At 40.6% G+C, this 19,288-nt stretch overlaps 1 protein-coding gene across 1 annotated transcript; it reads right to left on the reverse strand.

Moving 5' to 3' along the window:
* Positions 1 to 11,051: 11,051 nt before the first annotated feature.
* lrit2 (leucine-rich repeat, immunoglobulin-like and transmembrane domains 2) lies at positions 11,052 to 16,822 on the reverse strand. Its single transcript, XM_059946109.1, has 3 exons — positions 16,722 to 16,822; positions 15,746 to 16,527; positions 11,052 to 11,857 (listed from the first exon to the last, which is right to left on the reverse strand). Exons 1-3 carry the CDS (start codon positions 16,820 to 16,822, stop codon positions 11,052 to 11,054), a joined length of 1,689 nt encoding a protein of 562 aa, XP_059802092.1.
* Between the last annotated feature and the right edge of the window lie 2,466 nt (positions 16,823 to 19,288).

The raw sequence follows: 19,288 nt of genomic DNA on the forward strand, positions 1-19,288 counted from the left end.
TAACGTAGGTGATCATGTAATTTTCAGAGGCTGCTTCCATATAAAACTTTTAGTTTCAATATAATTATAGAGAAGGATAGGACTGGACCCAGGGTTGAGATTTTTGATTGGAGAAAGGCTAACTTTGAGGTGATGTGAAAGGATTTAGAAGGAGTGGATTGGGACAATTTGTTTTATGGGAAAGATGTAATAGAGAAATGGAGGTCATTTAAAGGTGAAATTTTGAGGGTACAGAATCTTTATGTTCATGTTAGGTTGAAAGGAAAGGTTAAAAGTTTGTGAGGGACATGGTTTTCAAGGGATATTGGATTCGTTAGGTTCGGAAAAAGAGAGAGATCTACAATAAATATAGGCAGCATGGAGTAAACGAGGTGCTCAAGGAATATAAAGAATGTAAGAAGAATCTTAAGAAGGAAATTAGAAAAGCTAAAAGAAGATATGAGGTTGCTTTGGCAAGTAAGGTGAAAATAAATCTGAAGGGTTTCTACAATTATATTAATAGCAAAAGGATAGTGATGGATAAAATTGGTCCCTTAGAGAATCAGAGTGGACAGCTATGTGTGGAGCCGAAAGAGATGGGGGAGATTTTGAATAATTTATTTTCTTCAGTATTCACTAAGGAGAAGGATATTGAATTGTGTAAGGTAAGGGAAACAAGTAAGGAAGTTATGGAAACTATGACAATTAAAGAGGAGCTTTTAAGGAATATAAAAGTGGATAAATCTCCGGGTCCTGACAGGATATTCCCTAGGACTTTAAGGGAGGTTAGTGTAGAAATAGCAGGGGCTCTGGCAGAAATATTTCAAACGTCATTAGAAACGGGGATGGTGCCAGAGGATTGGTGTATTGCTCGTGTAGTTCCATTGTTTTAAAAGGGTTCTAAGAGTAAACCTAGCAATTATAGGCCTGTCAGTTTGACATCAGTGGTGGGTAAATTAATGGTAAGTATTCTTAGAGATGGTATATATAATTATCTAGATAGACAGGGTCTGATTAGGAACAGTCAACATGGATTTGTGTGTGGAAGGTCATGTTTGACAAATCTTATTGAATTTTTTGAAGAGGTTACGAGGAAAGTTGACAAGGTAGAGCAGTGGATGTTGTCTATATGGACTTCAGTAAGGCCTTTGACAAGGTTCCACATGGAAGGTTAGTTAGGAAGGTTCAATTGTTGGGTACTAATATTGAAGTAGTAAAATGGATTCAACAGTGGCTGGATGGGAGATGCCAGAGAGTAGTGGTGGATAACTGTTTGTCAGGTTGGAGGCCGGTGACTAGTAGTGTGCCTCAGGGATCTGTACTGGGTCCAATGTTGTTTGTCATATACATTAATGATCTGGATGATGGGGTGGTAAATTGGATTAGTAAGTATGCAGATGATACTAAAGTAGGTGGCGCTGTGGACAATGAAGTAGGTTTTCAAAGTTTGCAGAGAGATTTAGGCCAGTTAGAAGAGTGGGCTGAAAGATGGTAGATGGAGTTTAATGCTGATAAGTGTGAGGTGCTACATTTTGGTAGGACTAATCAAAATAGTTCATACATGGTAAATGGTAGGGCATCAAAGAATGCAGTAGAACAGAGTGATCTAGGAATAATGGTGCATAGTTCCCTGAAGGTGGAATCTCATGTGGATAGGGTGGTGAAGAAAGCTTTTGGTATGTTGGCCTTTATAAATCAGAACATTGAGTATAGGAGTTGGGATGTAATGTTAAAATTGTACAAGGCATTGGTAAGGCCGAATTTGGAGTATTGTGTATAGTTCTGGTCACTGAATTATAGGAAAGATGTCAACAAAATAAAGAGATTTCAGAGAAGATTTATTAGAACGTTATCTGGGTTTCAGCACCTAAATTACAGACAAAGGTTGAACAAGTCAAGTCTTTATTCTTTGGAGTGTAGAAGGTTGAGGGGGGACTTGATAGAGGTATTTAAAATTATGAGGGAGATAGGTAGAGTTGACGTGGATAGGCTTTTTCCATTGAGAGTAGGGGAGATTCAAACAAGAGGACATGAGTTGAGACAGGGGGCAAAAGTTTAAGGGTAACACGAGGGGGAATTTCTTTACTCAGGGAGAGGTAGCTGTGTGGAATGAGCTTCCAGTAGAAATGGTAGAGGCAGGTTCGGTATTAGCTTTTAAAGCAAAATTGGATAGGTATATGGACAGGAAAGTAATAGAGGGTTATGGGCTGAGTGCAGGTCAGTGGGACTAGGTGAGAGTAAGCGTTCGGCACGGACTAGAAGGGCCACGACGGCCTGTTTCTGTGCTGTAATTGTTATATGGTTAAAACTACAAGGATATCTGACCTACTTGCAAAAACATTTGACGTGCATTCTACACCCATTTAGATGAGCACGTTACTATCAAGTTTAGTTGCAGTATAAGATGATGAATGGCTCAGCACCATGGTAGCGTAGTGGTAAGCACAACGCATCACAGTACAGGTGACCTGGGATCAATTCCCAGCACTGCCTGTAAGGAATTTGTACGTTCTCCCCGTGACTACATGGGTTTCTTCCGGGTGCTCTGGTTTCCTTCCGCAGTCCAAAGTCATACCAGTTGGTAGGTTAATTGGTCATTGTAAATGGTCCTGTCATCAGGCTCAGATTAAACTGGGGGATACCCAATGATGGCCTCCACAGTCCTCTGTGGCAATGAATTCTGCAGATTCTTCACCCTCTGGCTAAACACATTTCTCCTTATTTGTGCTCTAAAGGGATGTCTGAGGCTGTGCTCTCTGGTCCTAGCCCTCCCCACTATTGGAAACATCCTTTCCATCTCCACCTTATTTAGGCCTTTCAATATTTGATAGGTTTCAATGCGATCTCCCCTCATTCTTTGATATTCCAGGGAGGGCCAGAGCCATCAAACATTAACTCTTTCAATCCTGGGATCATTCTAATGAACCTCCTCTGGATTTTCTCAAAGGTCACCACATCCTTTCTTAGATAAGGAGCCCAAAAGTGCTTACAAAAGTCCAAGCATGGTCTGACCAGTGCCTTATAAAGCCTCAGCAGCACATCCTTGCTTTTATGTTACAGTCCTCTCAAAATGAATGCAAACATTGCATTTGCCTTCCTCACTCCTGACACAACCTGCAAGTTAACGTTTTGGGAATTCTACACTAGGACTTCTGGTTCCCTTCCTTACCCACAGGTGAAGTACTGGCATAACTGGAGGATGGCCAATATACCTTTATTTAAGAGTGGCTGCAAGGACAATCCAGGGAACTCTAGGTTGGTGAGCAGGTAAGTTCTTGGAATGGATTCCAAGAGACAGGATTTACCTGTATCTAATTGAGTCTTTTGAAGAGCTGATCAGGAGGTTTGCTGAGGACAGGACAGTGGATACTGCCTAAGTGACCTTTAGTAAGGTTTTTAATATAGTCCCACATGGAAGACTGATCTAGAACATGAAATCACATGAGATGCGGGGTGAGCTAGCCAAATTAAAACAAAATTGGCTTGGTGGAAGGAGTCAGACATAGTTGGTGAAAAGTTGTTCTCCATTGTGGGGGTGTGGAATGCACTGCCTCAGAAGGCAGTGGAGGCCAATTCTCTGGATGCTTTCAAGAAGGAGCTAGATAGGTATCTTATGGATAGGGGAATCAAGGGATATGGGGACAAGGCAGGAACCGGGTATTGATAGTAGATAATCAGCCATGATCTCAGAATGGCGGTGCAGGCTCAAAGGGCCGAATGGTCTACTTCTGCACCTATTGTCTATTATCTTGGAGGCCTGTGGTCAGTGGTGTGCCATAGAGATCAGTTCTGGGCCCTTATTGATCATTATACATATGTAATGATTTGGATGAAGAAGTTGGTGTCATGATTAGTAAGTTTGCAGGTGACACCAATGTCGGTGATGTAGTGGACAGAGAGAAGAGTTATCTAAGGTTAAACAGGATCTGGATCTACTGTGAATGGACAAAGCAATGCAGATGAACTTTAATTCAGGCAAGTGCAAAGTGATGCATTTTGGGCAATTATACTAGGGAGGGAATTACATAGTAATTGGCAGGATGTTGAAGAAGAGAAAAGCCTGGGAGTACGAGTGGATAGTTTCCTGAAAATGGCAGCACTGGTAGACTGGGTGGTGAAGAAGGCACACTTATCTTCATCAGATAGGATAAAGAGTACAAGGCAACACACACAAAATACTGGAGGAACCCAGCAGGTCAGGCAGCATCCACGGAAATGAATAAGCAGTCAATGTTATGGGCCAAGAACCTTCTTCAGGACTGAAAAAGAAGGGGGAAAATGCCAGAATATAAAGGTGGTGGGAGGGGAAGGATGATAGCTAGAAGGTGATAGCTGAAGCCAGGTGTGTGGGAAAGGTAAAAGGTTGGAGTAGGAGGAATCTGATAGGAGAGGTGTACATAGGAGAAAGGTGAAAGGGCACCAGGGGGAGGCAATAGGCAGGTGAGAAGAGGTAAAAAGCCGAAGAAGGGAATAGATGGCGAGGGGAAGGGTAGGAACTTTTTTTTTCCCGGTAGTAGAAATTGATAATCATGCCTTCAGGTTGGAGGCTACCCAGATGGAACAAAAGGTGTTGTTCCTTCACCCTGAGGGCGGCCTCATCTTGGCATAAGAGGAGGCAATGCATCGACATGTCAGAATGAGAATGGAAATCAGAATTAAAATGTTTGGTCATCAGGAAGCTCTGCTTTGGTGCACGGAGTGGAGGGGCTTGATGAAGCACTCCCACAATTTACGACAGGTCTCACCAATGTAGAGGACTCCTCATTGAGAGCACCGGACACAGTAGACGACCCTGGCAGATTCACAGGTGAAATGTTGCCTCACTGTTTTGGGGCCCTGAATTGTACAAAAGTTGGGCCGTTATATTACAACTCCTTCAGGCGATGGGGAGACCGGACCTTCAATATTTTCTACAGCTCTGTTTACAAAACAAGGAGGATGTGATCAAGAGAGGATGCAGAAAAGATTCACAAGGAAGTCACTGGACTGGACTGTTTGAATAATAAGATTTCAAAGACTGGGACACTTTCCTTGGAGTAAAGAAGGCTGAGGGGTGACCTTATAAATGTTGATAAAATCATGATAGGCTTAGATAAGGTGGATGGTTACAATCTTTTTTTCCCAGAGTGTAGGAGCCAAAAGTAGAGGGTTTCGAGGATTTTATATAAACTATGGGTTTAAGGTGAGAGAGGAAAGACTGAAAGGGGACCGGAGGGGAAAGATTTTGAACGCAGAGGGAGTAAGTGTCAGGGGAGGTGGTAGTGATGGGTACAATTGCAATATTTAACAGGTTTTTTGCACCCCAAAAAGATCAGGCAATAGCTATCTCCAGCAAGACAGAATCCAACCACTACCTTTTAAATTAAATTCATTCCCGTCAGCAAATCACCCACTCTTAAATACAGCATTGGACAGGTTCATGGATAAAAAAAGTTTAGAGGAAGCTGGGGCCAAATGTAGGCAAATGGAAATAGCCCAGAAAGGCACCTTGGTCAGCGTGAATTGGTTGTACTAAAGGTCCTGTATGAGCACAGGAGAATGCTATAACTCTAAATAACAACATGAGCACCTTTCACTAAGACATGCAGAATAAGGACTCCCTTGAATTTGGATCCATTGTTCTGATTTTGAAGTATAGAAGTTCACATGATAATTATGGGAGGAAATTGATCCTCCATTAAAAACATCTACCTAAAACATCCTGTTGAACCATCTATTGATTGATAAGCATAATTACAACAAAACAATAATCCATTATTTTTAGCGAAGGCCAAGTTATATCAGGATACCAGCAGATTTATGCCATTGTTTCATGGTAACTTGAATAAGGTTGGGACAGCTATAGTACGTTCATTTCAGACCACTATGACCAGCTAGAAAAAGAGGCTTTTATTCCATTAATCTGAACTGTTTTTAGAAGACCAACAAGAACAGATTAACTTCCAGTTAACATCCTAAAGATTAACTCCATCCATTGCAGCACTTTTAAAACCTATTTCTAAATTGCATATGCTGTTTTGTTCACAACTGCTTATTAAAGATATTGCCTGCACACAGCAAGAACTAGACAACCAATGGGCTGAGGATCAAATGCAGCAATAATTTTTGCACTCTGAAAAGACCAGGCAATGGCCATCTCCGACAAGACAGAATCCAACTACGATCCTTTAAATTAAATCCATTCCCATCAGCAAATCACCTACACTACAGTCACTATTGACCAGAAATTCACTTGGACTAGCTATATAAGTCATAAACTCAAGAAATTCTGCAGATGCTGGAAATCTTATTTTAATTTATTAATTTATATATGTAGTATTATTTTATTACACTGTACTATAATTCTGTTGCAAGGCAACAAATTTCATGAAATATATCAGTGCTATTAAACCTGATTCTGATTCTTGAGCAACACACAAAAAGTGCTGGCAAAACTCAGCAAGCCAGCCAGCATCTATGAAGGAAAATTAATAGTTGACATTTCGAGCCAAGATCCTTCATCAGGACAGCTATACAGATATTCTAGGAGGTCAGAATTTAATAACAGACTCAACAGCTGGCATCCAAAAGTCATTCTGAAGCACCCACAATGTGCAAGTCAGGAGAGTTATGGAATATGCTCATTTGTAGATGCAAGGATTCTCAAGAAGCTCTAAGCCATAACAGCCAACTTGATTGGTAACCTATCCACATCCAAGATATTCATATCCTCCCACCCCTCTTGTGCAATGGTTGCAGTATATACCACCTACAAAATGCAGTATAGTTACCATCTCAGTTAATGTGATAGCAAAATGCTACCAAACCTGGGGTGGCAAATTGGATTATTAAGTATGCAGATGATACTAAGATAGGTGGCATTGTGGATAATGAAGTAGGTTTTCAAAGCTTGCAGAGAGATTTAGGCCAGTTAGAAGAGTGGGCTGAAAGATAGCAGATGGAGTTTAATGCTGATAAGTGTGAGGTGCTACATTTTGGTAGGACTAATCAAAATAGGACATACATGGTAAATGGTAGGGCATCAAAGAATGCAGTAGAACAGAGTGATCTAGGAATAATGGTACATAGTTCCCTGAAGGTGGAGTCTCATGTGGATAGAGTGGTGAAGAAAGTTTTTGGTATGTTGGCCTTTATAAATCAGAGCATTGAGTATAGGAGTTGGGATGTAATGTTAAAATTGTGCAAGGCATTGGTGAGGCCAAATTTGGAATATTGTATACAGTTTTGGTCACTGAATTATAGGAAAGATGTCAACAAAATAGAGAGAGTACAGAGGAGATTTACTAGAATGTTACCTGGGTTTCAGCACCTAAGTTACAGAGAAAGGTTGAACAAGTTAGGTCTTTATTCTTTGGAGCGTAGAAGGTTGAGGGGGGACTTGATAGAGGTATTTAAAATTATGAGGGGGATAGATAGAGTTGATGTGGATAGGCTTTTTCCATTGAGAATGAGGAAGATTCAAACAAGAGGACATGAGTTGAGAGTTAAGGGGCAAAAGTTTAGGGGTAACACAAGGGGGAACTTCTTTACACAGAGAGTGATAGCTGTGTGGAATGAGCTTCCAGCAGAAGTGGTAGAAGCAGGTTTCATTTTGCCATTAAAAAAAAAATTGGATAGGTATATGGACAGGAAAGGAATGGAGGGTTATGGGCTGAGTGCAGGTAGGTGGGACTAGGTGAGAGTAAGCGTTTGGCATAGACTACAAGAACTGAGATGGCCTGCTTCTGTGCTGTAATTGTTTTATGGTTATAAGCCTGTGACATCTTCCCTCATAAGAACACGGGGAACAAACACATCAGACCATCCTCCAGCAGCTTCCCCTAAAAGTTATGCACAACATTGACCTGGAAATATTTTGACATCCTTTGATAAATCCTGGAACGCTCTGCCTAACCTCATTGTGGATCTAACTTTACCAGAAGGACTGCAGTTATTCAGTAAGATGGCCAACGGCACCTTTTTTCAAGGTGTATACATGCTAGTCATGTCACTAATGCTCATATCTCAAAACAACAAATACAGAACAAGTGCATCTAGCTAAAAATCAATTTCTATCAAATGGAAGATGAAAATTTTATGTAAGAGGAGCATATTGAGAGCAAGGGACACAAAAGCTGCTTACAAAGTGTCATCTCATTGATCCAGCTAAAATCTAGGCTATAGCTGGATTAAAGTTCCATGTAGCATGCTTCAGACATTTGGTCTGGGCTTTAGTCCGTGGTTATGGTAACTGCTGGGTCTTAATATGACACAAACCTCTGTGAGCTGCAATGTTTAGTGTAGTTGGGGTTTTCCTTTTTATACTCAAGATCGATTAAATTCCTAGGATTGGTTTGATCAAATTAAAAATCATACAATCACTCTGTAAATAAAACAATTCTGTTCAAAAAGTACTATGATCATCTTTTTTCATATGCTAGTTTTAATTTAATTCACTTATTTGCATCTATTAATTTTAGTTTACAAGCACAAACCATTAATTGTTAATTACTTTACATTACAACTGATTGTCTCCTGATAAAGGGTCTCAGCCCAAAATGTTGACCATTTATTTCCTTTCATAGATGCTGCCTGACTTGCTGAATTCCTTCAGGATTTTGTATGTGCTACATCTAATTGTTGTTGGCACTTTCATTGAACAGGAAATGTAAAATTCATATTTTGAATAAAAATTTCTTTAGGCAGCAATTATTGGCACCAAAGTAATATTAGCAAGATTCAGTGTCAGAGAAAGGGTTAATTCTTTGTCACAAAACAATAGGCTTCATTAGACAGTCCATTTTAATTGTCTATCCCAAATTATTTTAAGCTGTTTCTCCCACCCTTCAGAATCAATCACATTAATGAGTCTGGAGCCTAATAAGGATGGAAGGCATTAGTGAATCAGATGGGTTTTAATGACAATCTGATAGAGTTACGTGGACATGACTTTTTTCAATTCCAGATTACTTAATTAACTTAATATAAATTGCCTAGCTCTCTGAACACACTTCTGTATTAATAGTTCAAGACCTTGGATGCAAGAAAAACTTCACCCATGTATCTATGGCCCAAAGATAATAATACACCTGTAGGTGACAAAATTCATTCCATCCTGAATGTCTATGTCCACACTTAACAGTTAACCTGCTCAGATAAGCAGGCAACATCACAAACAGAGACATGAGAGATTCTGTAGATGTAGAAAACCTGGAGCAACAAAATGCTGGAGAAACTCAGCAGGTCAGGCAGCATCTCTGGAGGGGAATAAACAGTTGATATTTTAGGCCAAGACCTTTCATTAGGACTGGAAAGGAAGTGGGCACATTACAATACACACAACAGAGCGCCAGGTTCAGGAACAGTTATCTCCCCTCAACCAGCAGGCTCCTGAACTGGCGGGGATAAATTCACTCAACTTCACTTGCCTCAGCACTGAATTAATCCCACAGCCTCTGGACCCGTTTCAAGGACTTTTCACCTCATGCTCTCGATATTTATTGTTCACTTATTTATTATTACTATTCAAATTGTTTGTTTTTTTTCTCCTTTTGTTTTGTATTTGCAGTTTGTTGTCTTCTGCACACTGCTTGTCCACCCTGTTGGTGAGATCTTCCATTGATTCTATTATGGTTATTGGAACAAAAGTACATCAAAAATAATATACAAATTGTTAAAGTGGGGATTGTGTTATGTCTGCACACTCTTGTCACCGCACACTTCACCTGAACATACTCGTTTTAAGTTCCTAGCTGTGATTTCCAGAAAATTCAAAGGGATTTAAGTTTAATACTCCACGAGTGTCCGTAAATGGTAATAACACAGACCCCACTGACCGCCCCATATTGTTAGCAGCAGTGAAATATTCACTGGTCTTTAAGCACTAAACAGAAAGTATCCTCTAAACATTTAATAAGTTTTGCTTAATGATCGTATTCTGGTATTATTCAGTTTTATTTATTTACTTTTTAATTGCAGTCGACCTTCACTAATCCGACTACCCATAATCCGGTTCCTTCGATAATCCGGCACTGATTTCAAATTTTCTGCACAACTGTAATTTCAAATTTCCCGGGCCACCATACCAATTTGCTGCACATTGTTTTGGTTGTGCTAGATCTGTTCACGTGTTGGCTCGCTCTTGTAAGCACAGATAGGTGATCCCTGCTTGTTTTCCTGCATTTATTCACCTTCTCGCCTACCTGCTGGCAGTCGCACACTACCCTCTGGTGATGCCCAGCTGGCGCTCCATTCTCTTCTGTCTACGACCTCAGATCAGATGTGGCGACCCGCTGAATTTAAGCATATTACTAAGTGAAGGAAAAGAAAATAATGAGGATTCCCTCAGTAACTGCGAGTGAAGAGGGAAGAGCCCAGCCCTGGCTGCCTGGTGGTCTCGTGAAATGCGACACATAGAAGACCTCCTTTCCCCGAGTTCTGGTCCCCCAGATGTGCTGCCACCAACATCAACAATTTTTGAAGAAACCTTTGTGCCAGTTTCAGCACCAGTTCCTGATGCTTCACTCATTTCTCAAGACGAAGATGATGATGATCCTGACAACCCCACACTTGCAGACATGTGATTTTGCCTGAAGGTATATTAAGCATCTCATTTTAGAAGTGGAAGTGCTCAACTGTTCTGTATAAGTTAATTTCTGTACATTTACCTTTACCTTTTATTTTATCTGGGCCTGTACAGTATATTTATTAAAAATTCACTTGCTACTCATTTAATATTTCTGTTTCATTATTATCTAACTTGTACTGATTTACATGATATTTTAAAGGTATGATGAGGCGGTTAGCTATTGCTTAATGCAATCCTTCTGTAATTCGGCATTTCCACTAATCTGGCACTCCTCAGGTCCCAATGATGCCGGATTATAAAAGGTCGACCTGTATTTATACAAATTCCCTTCTTTTGCACAGTGGTTGCTCGTCAGTCTTTGCAGATGTATAGTTTTTCATAAATTCTATAGTATTTCTTTACTTTTGCCTGTAAACGCTGTCAACAAAGTGAACCACAAGGTAGTATGTGGTGGCATATACATTTGCACTTTGATAATATATTTACTTTGAACTTTGAAGATTCTCTAATACAATTCATCACTGTTCTTAACATCCGTTTTGGTCTTGCGTGCTTTATCATCTGACTTCTTATGTCTCTTTCTGTCCTCCTTGGAGTTTCTGTTGCAAAGCTCAGCATCGCTCCCTGTCTGCAAGCTGTCGAAGGTGACGTTTGGCGCCCCTTTCCTCAGCGTCCGGTCTCCGCGTCTTTGCCGCCGGCAAGCGTTGGTGCATTTGTCAAAGCAGCTGAAACGAGTGTCAGTGGTGCAAGCGTACATTCCAGCTGGGACTGCCAGAACCATGGCACAGACAACGATGATGATGTGGATAAGCTTCTCCCGCTGTTCCATTTCACTGATATCAGTGCCTGTAACAAACACAATGCACTGACCGCTCTTTAGGGATTGGTTCCTTAATGTCACACATACCTTGTACTTGGTTGCTGGAAACAGATCATTCACTGAGTAAGTATTCACCCCTGGCCCTATGTAAATCTTCTCCCTTTTAGTATCTTCAAACTTCCCAAAATGTAGAGTGTAGGAAGTCTCAGCAGGCTTCTGTGTTACTGCGTGCCACTGAACGGTTATTCCATATACGGTCTGCTTTGCAATCCTGAGATCTATGTAAACATTCTCCTCGGAGGAAGGTGATGGGGGCAAGATAGAGGGGGTGGGAGAAGTTACTGCAGTCAAAACTTTCACCAGGATCCGCACAGATGAGTTTCCGAGGTAATTAGTAGCAATGCAGCTGTAATTTCCTTTGTCTGTGCCCTGGGCTGATGGAATGACCAGCTCAGATTTCACAGTTTCTTCATCAATATTTGTGAGTGTCGCTGTAATTAATGCAAATAATTTGTTAAGTAATAGTGTGATAATGGAAAATATTCACATTAGTTTTTGTGCAAAGTTTGCTTGAATCCCTACCTGAAGCATCAAGGTAAAATTGGTAGTAGCAAGCAATGAACCTCACACAATCATCAGATTGATCAATATGGCCAGTCCCTCTCCATTTCATTAAACTCCAACATAATTGCTTCCCCAGAAGAGAAGTCAGCAGTCTTTCCTTTAATCAGCCATGATTGAATGATGGAGCAGATCCAATGGGCCAAATAGCCTAAGTTCTGCCCCACACACTATGCTGAGAGACCTCAGGAGGTCAGGCACCATCTATGAGGTCCTCCAGCATTTTATGTGTTAATCTGGATTTCCAGCGTCTACAGAATCTTTTGTGTTCTAAATCCTGCTTCTATATCTATGATCTTATGGCCTCAATTCCCAATCAGGGCCTATTTTAGTTCAGGGTGTATATCACACACATCTTTTCGGAATTAAGTCATGTTGCATGACAGTTGTAATTAGTGAAATATTTCTTCACTAATTTAAAATGGACCCTGTCCCTCCCATGTTTTCACTGTCCAGGGCAGGAGACAGTCCCCTGGAGAAATTGCACTCATTGTAAGAGTGGAGAATTTCAACCTTTAGTTTGGCATGGACCAAACACACAAGTGGATTTCAAAACCCTGCATCTCAAGATTGCTGGCCGGTGGTGTAGTGGAATGCACTTCGAGGGGAGTAGTGTCGGGTTCGAAATCGTCCGGCACCTTGCATGCTTTCCATCCACATCAAGCTAGAAATTAGCCTCTTAAAAAACAGACGAATGCTAAAGAAATGGCAAGGTTGCCACCTGATGGCATGACAACCTCAAGGTAGTTTGTATTTCAACACTCTTCAAGGTAGAAGGATGTCACATAGAAAAACAAAATTGAAATATAACCATATAACCATATAACAATCACAGCACAGAAACAGGCCATCTTGGCCCTCCTAGTCGGTGCCGAACCCTTAATCTCACCTAGTCCCACCTACCCGCACTCAGCCCATAACCCTCCACTCCTTTCCTGTCCATATACCTATCCAATTTTACCTTAAATGACACAACTGAACTGGCCTCTACTACTTCTACAGGAAGCTCATTCCACACAGCTATCACTCTTTGAGTAAAGAAATACCCCCTCGTGTTTCCCTTAAACTTCTGCCCCCTAACTCTCAAATCATGTCCTCTAGTTTGAATCTCCCCTACTCTCAATGGAAACAGCCTGTTCACGTCAACTCTATCTATCCCTCTCAAAATTTTAAATACCTCGATCAAATCCCCCCTCAACCTTCTACGCTCCAATGAATAGAGACCTAACTTGTTCAACCTTTCTCTGTAACTTTATTGCTGAAACCCAGGTAACATCCTAGTAAATCGTCTCTGCACTCTCTCTAATTTATTGATCTCTTTCCTATAATTCGGTGACCAGAACTGCACACAATATTCCAAATTTGGCCTTACCAATGCCTTGTACAACTTTAGCATTACATCCCAACTTCTGTACTCAATGCTTTGATTTATAAAGGCCAGTGTTCCAAAAGCCCTCTTCACCACCCTATCTACCTGAGACTCCACTTTCAGGGAACTATGCACAGTTATTCCTAGATCTCTCTGTTCCTCTGCATTCCTCAATGCCCTACCATTTACTCTGTATGTTCTATTTGGATTATTCCTGCCAAAATGTAGAACCTCACACTTCTCAGCATTAAACTCCATCTACCAACGTTCAGCCCATTCTTCTAACCGGCATAAATCTCCCTGCAAGCTTTGAAAATCCACCTCTTTATCCACAGCACCTCCTACCTTAGTATCATCGGCATACTTACTAATCCAATTTACCACCCCATCATCCAGATCATTTATGTATATTACAAACAACATTGGACCCAAAACAGATCCCTGAGGCACCCCGCTAGTCACCGGCCTCCATCCCGATAAACAATTATCCACCACTACTCTCTGGCATCTCCCATCTAGCCACTGTTGAATCCATTTTATTACTGCAGCATTAATACCTAACGACTGAACCTTCTTAACCAACCTTCCATGTGGAACTTTGTCAAAGGCTTTGCTGAAGTCCATATAGACTACATCCACTGCCTTACCCTCGTCAACATTCCTCGTAACTTCTTAATTTGTACTGTAAATTTGTACTATAAATTTGTACTGGGACATAATTGTTCAAATCAACTTCATTGTAAAAGATATTTATAATCTTTTCATATATTTATAAAATGCATTTACTTACCCTCTTTTCACTGATGTTAAAACAAATCTATTGTTTTAAAACTTATGAGTAACTACAGATAAGACAATAAACATAGCCCCATCGCAGCTACACAAATGTCTAAAAGAAAGCCTGTGTTCATCATCTGGGAAGAAGGAATAGTTGATGTTCCAGGTGAAACCCTAAAATGTCTTGATGGTTGGTTTTGACCAAAATAATAAAGGTATAGATCATTTTCTATGTAGGGAACAAATCCAGAAATCAGAGGTGCAAAGGGACTTGTGAGTCCTTGTGCAGAATTCCTTAAAGGTTAACTTTCAGGTTGAGTCAGTAGTCATCACCATTATATAGAGTGTCCTCTGCCATGGGCAATCATAGTCAATGATCATGATTGTTCTTGGCCAATTTTTCTACAGAGTGGTGCTTGGCATCAGTGGTTGCATAACCAGGACATGATATGCACTTGCTGCTCATATGACCATCCACTACTTTCTCCCATGGCTTCACATAACCCTGATCGGGGGTGGGAAGGGGGGCTAAGCAAGTGCTACACCTTGCCTAAGGGTGATCTGAAGGCTAACAGAGTGAAGGAGTGCATTAAACCTCTTTTGGTAGAGACGTATCCCTATCCCACCACCTAGTGTCAGTAGTAAGGAAGGAAAAGGCAACGTTAGCATTTGTCTCAAGAGGATTAGAATATAAAAACAAGGATGCCAGGCTTTATAAGGCATTGGCCAGACCACATTTGGAGTAGAAGTAGAACTTTCAGAGGGATAATAACTTAAGTGCCATACCAGTCTAGGAGGAACAATTAATAAATTTGTGGATGACATTTGTGATAGTTGTGTTGTGGGTAATGAAGACGACTGTCAAAGGAAACTGTAGGATATTGATCTGTGGGAGCATTGGCAGATAGAATTTAATCTAGGCAGGTGAGAGGTGATTTTGAAAAGTCAAATTGGGATAGGACCTATGCTGCAAATTGTAGGGAATGTTAATGAACAGAGAGACCAAGTTGTAAGTGGTAACACAAGATGGGAGGTGAAGAAGCAGTTGTTAGGTTTGTCTTAATAGGTCAGGGCATACAATAACAGAGTTGGGGCATTATGTTGAGAATACATAACACAGGTTAGACCACACTTGAAGTATTGTGTGGAATACTATTGCCACACTACAGGAAGAACATGATTGCAATGGAGAGAGTGCAGCAGTGGACATTCACCAGGATGTTGCCCAGATTGGAGTGCTTTAATAATGGGAAGAAATTGGATAAGCTGGACTTGTTTTTCCTGAAATGAAGGTGTACATAAAATAATGAGAGGGGTAGATGAGGTAAATGGTCAAAATCTTTTTCTTTTTGTAGGGGAAATCAAAACAAGAGGGCATAGATTTGTGAAAGTTAGGGATAAGGTTTATTATTTGAAACACAATAACAGTGGTGGTGATGAAATCAGAGACAGTTATGACATTTAAGTAGCACTTAGACATATTTAAATAGGCATGAAAAAAGGATAAAGTCCTAATGTGAGCAAATAGGATGAGAGTCAATGGGTGAAAGGGTTAGGATGAACATGATGGGCCAAAAGTCTCCTTCCAATGTTGTGCAACTCTTTAACGTACCATTAAATTTCCGAATGATCTTCACACCATTTGTCCACCGCACCATAGGAGTAGGATTTCCTTTAGCTGTACAGGATAGATGTACTTTCTGTCCATATGGAACACTAATGTTTGTGTTTTCAGAGGTGACTAATGCTTTAGAACAACTCTTAAGTTCCACATAGTAGAAAAAGCTCCCCACCCTGGAATCTGGTCCTGAACAGGTTAGGTAAGAATTCATCAGAATAATAGGGGGGCTCATGGATTTGAAGAAGTCTATGAGACCTTCAAGACGACAATCACAGAACCATGGATTATCATGGAGAGCTAGGACAACATTGGAGACACTGTCTCCTGGGTCATCATGCTGCCGTGTCCTCAGATAGACTGGCCAATTTAAGAACACATCTCCAGAAACCACTGTTAGCCTATTGAAGGATAGATCCAAATAAGTCAAGTTGGTAAGGTACCCCAGTGCATATTCTGGAAGAGCATCAAGTCTATTGTGCTTCAAATCCAAGATTTTCAAAGCTGGACTGTCCTGGAACGCTGTCCATGGTACTGAACGGAGTTTATTCCCTTGTAGACGCAACTCGGATAGTTTGCTCAGACCCTGCATACATCTTGTGTGCATGACCGTAATGCCATTAAAATTCAGCCACAGGTATTCCAAATCAAGGGCTGTGGAAAATGCTCCTTGGGGCAATTCAGCTAAGTGAGAATTTTCTATCCTGATTTTCTTAACATCGGATGGGACATCCTTTGGTATTCTTCCCAGAGCTGAAGTCACGCATATCAGACTCCTAAAAAATAAGACATAGTCTTTGTGACAGATGTTTAATGCAGTTACAAGTACATTCTGCATTGTAAATATCAACGTTATATATAATTCAAACATGGTTTGCATTAATCGAGCTCATACCTTGTGTACATGTATTTCACAGTGTACTGTATGTATCAGAAATATAACGTATAAATAAACAGATCTCACTCTCACCTTCCAAAGCTCTCATTTCTGCAGGAACACGCTATTGCGCAGGATGCAATTGTCTGTTCAGTACAACAAATGAGGAGAAGACAGACAACATTCCACTTCATGCCCATATTTATTTAAACATAGGCAAAGCATTGGTTACCACACCAACTGTAAGTGTGTGGATCAAGAATTTGAGATTAACTTTAATCACATTAACAGTAATCTCGATTGACGTAACAATAGAACAGACAGGCAGGTAAGGTAGGTCAAAGAAGATACTAAAGTCCTATCTATGGTACATAGAGAAGTCAGCACAAAATCAAATTAGAGCTATCCTTGTGAAATATGCCAGTATATGTTTAAATTAATTTGAAAATATCTAAATCTGAAAAAGAAGCAATTCTGAAACTAAATTTAGTGTGATATATATATAAAATTAATGCCAATTACATATTGATCTTTAATACATAGAGTTGGAAGATATCTAGCAGGGCGAAGTTGCCTATAGTATATATATATCAAATTTGGTGTATGATTTTTATCCAACACATTAAAATATATGTGTGTTTAGACTACGTGTAGTGCTTAAATCATGTATTAATGTCTTCTTGAAAAGATGATCCACCATAAAATTTATTTCTTCAGCTCTGAAATAATCAGAAGAAAATAAAAGGGAAGCAATCATCAAGAGGTCTGACTTGATTTAGCATTGCTTGGACACATCCTGCAATCATACAACTGAGTAATACCAAATAAAGAAGGGCCGGCTGGGACACAGTGGGCCATACTAAATACTGAAGAGTGTATCTGAAAAGGTCCATTTGGCTGCATGAATCAGATACAGGGGAATGATGATGATGGAATGATGAGTTGTCAAGGAGAGGACAAGGACAGAAACCCGGGGATTTAATGAGGGAGGAGTTCACTGGGGAAGCGTCTGTCAACCTTTTGAATGATGGCGATCTGGTTTGGAATTAGAGGGGTGTGTTTAGGCTGACATCAAGGGTTTGTGGAGCAAAGATCATGGAATACAGGTGTAGGTCTGGGGCTTCGGAGAATGAGGGGATAAGGTTTATAGGTGTATAGTTAGAGTACATGCAAGCAGGCTACTTCCACTGAGGATGAGTGAGACCAGAACTAGAGGTCACAGGTTAAGAGTGAAAGGTGAAACATTTAAGGGGAACATGAGAGGAAACATCTTCACTCTGAGGGTGGTGCAAGTGTGGAACAAGCTGCTGACTGATATGATTTCAACATCAAAGGGAAGTTTGGATGAATACATGGATTGGAGGGGAATGGACGGCTCTGTTCTGAGGCCAGGTTGATGGGGTGATGCAGAATATTACTTCAACATGGACTAGATGGGCCAAAGGCCTGTTTCTGTGATGTAGTGCTCTATGTTGCCATGCCAGTAATCCAAAGCCATGGGTTAAAGATTCAGTGACATAAATTCCTATCACACTGCAATTGTTGAGAATTTAAAATTAATTAACTACTTTTCAGAAGAAAATAGAGTGACCAGAAAACAACGTTAAGTTGGTAAAACCTCAGTCCTAGTCTTTGGAGAAACAAATGTGACCAAACATGATTCTAGCAGTCCAGCAGAGTACTTGTCTTTTAACTGTCTCAACAATGAACTTGCAAGTGACCTAGTTCAAGTACAATTGGTGACAGGCAATAAAAGCTGTTCCTTAACACTGACACCCACAAAACACTGGAGGAGCTTAGCCAGTCAGGTTGCATTTATGGAGAGGAACAAATGTTTGATGTTTCCAGCAAGACTCTTCATCACAACTGGAAAGGAAGGGGCCAGAAGCCAGATTAGGAAGGGGGGAGGAGGGGAAGGTGTACAAGCTGGCAGTTGATAGGTGAAACTAAGTGAGGAGGGTAGGAGGGATGAAGTGAGAAGCTGGAAAAGTTAAAGGGCTGAAGAAGAAGGAATCTAATAGGGGAGCCAGAGGGAGGTGATGGGGTAGGTGAGAAGAAGCGAATGGTGACAGAGTAACCAGAATGGGGAATGGAAACAAAAAGAGAAGGAGGGAGGGGAAAGAAATTACTAGAAGTTAGAAAAGTTGATGTAAAACCAGGTGGGCTTTTATGACAACTCAGTACAACTTGATGCACTGCACAGAAAAAATGAGTGAAATGATGTATAACGTTGAAGAAATATGCACATGGATAAAACATAATAAGAAAGCACGCATTCATGAGGGAAATGACATAGGTTATAGTCAAAAAACAAAGAACCATTCCAAATGCTGTGCAACTTGTCTTCTTGAGCATAAGCTAGGAAAGTTGCTGAAGATTTCTAGAATGACCACACTTGCAGTATTATGAGCAATTTTTGGTGTCTCATCTGAGAAAGGATGTGTTGGCATTGGAGAAGGTCTAGAGGAGGTCCTTGAGGATGATCCTGGGAATAAAAGGGTTAATGTATAAGAAGTGTTTGATCATCCTGGGCCTGTACTCACTGCAGTTTAGAAGAATGAGGGGGGTATCTCATTGAAACCTACTGAATATTGGAAAGTGGATGTGGAGAGGATGTTTCCCATAGTGGAGGAGACTAGGACCAGAGGCCATAGCCTCAG

This window comes from Hypanus sabinus, chromosome 21, assembly GCF_030144855.1.
Source record: "Hypanus sabinus isolate sHypSab1 chromosome 21, sHypSab1.hap1, whole genome shotgun sequence".
Lineage (NCBI taxonomy): Eukaryota > Metazoa > Chordata > Chondrichthyes > Myliobatiformes > Dasyatidae > Hypanus > Hypanus sabinus.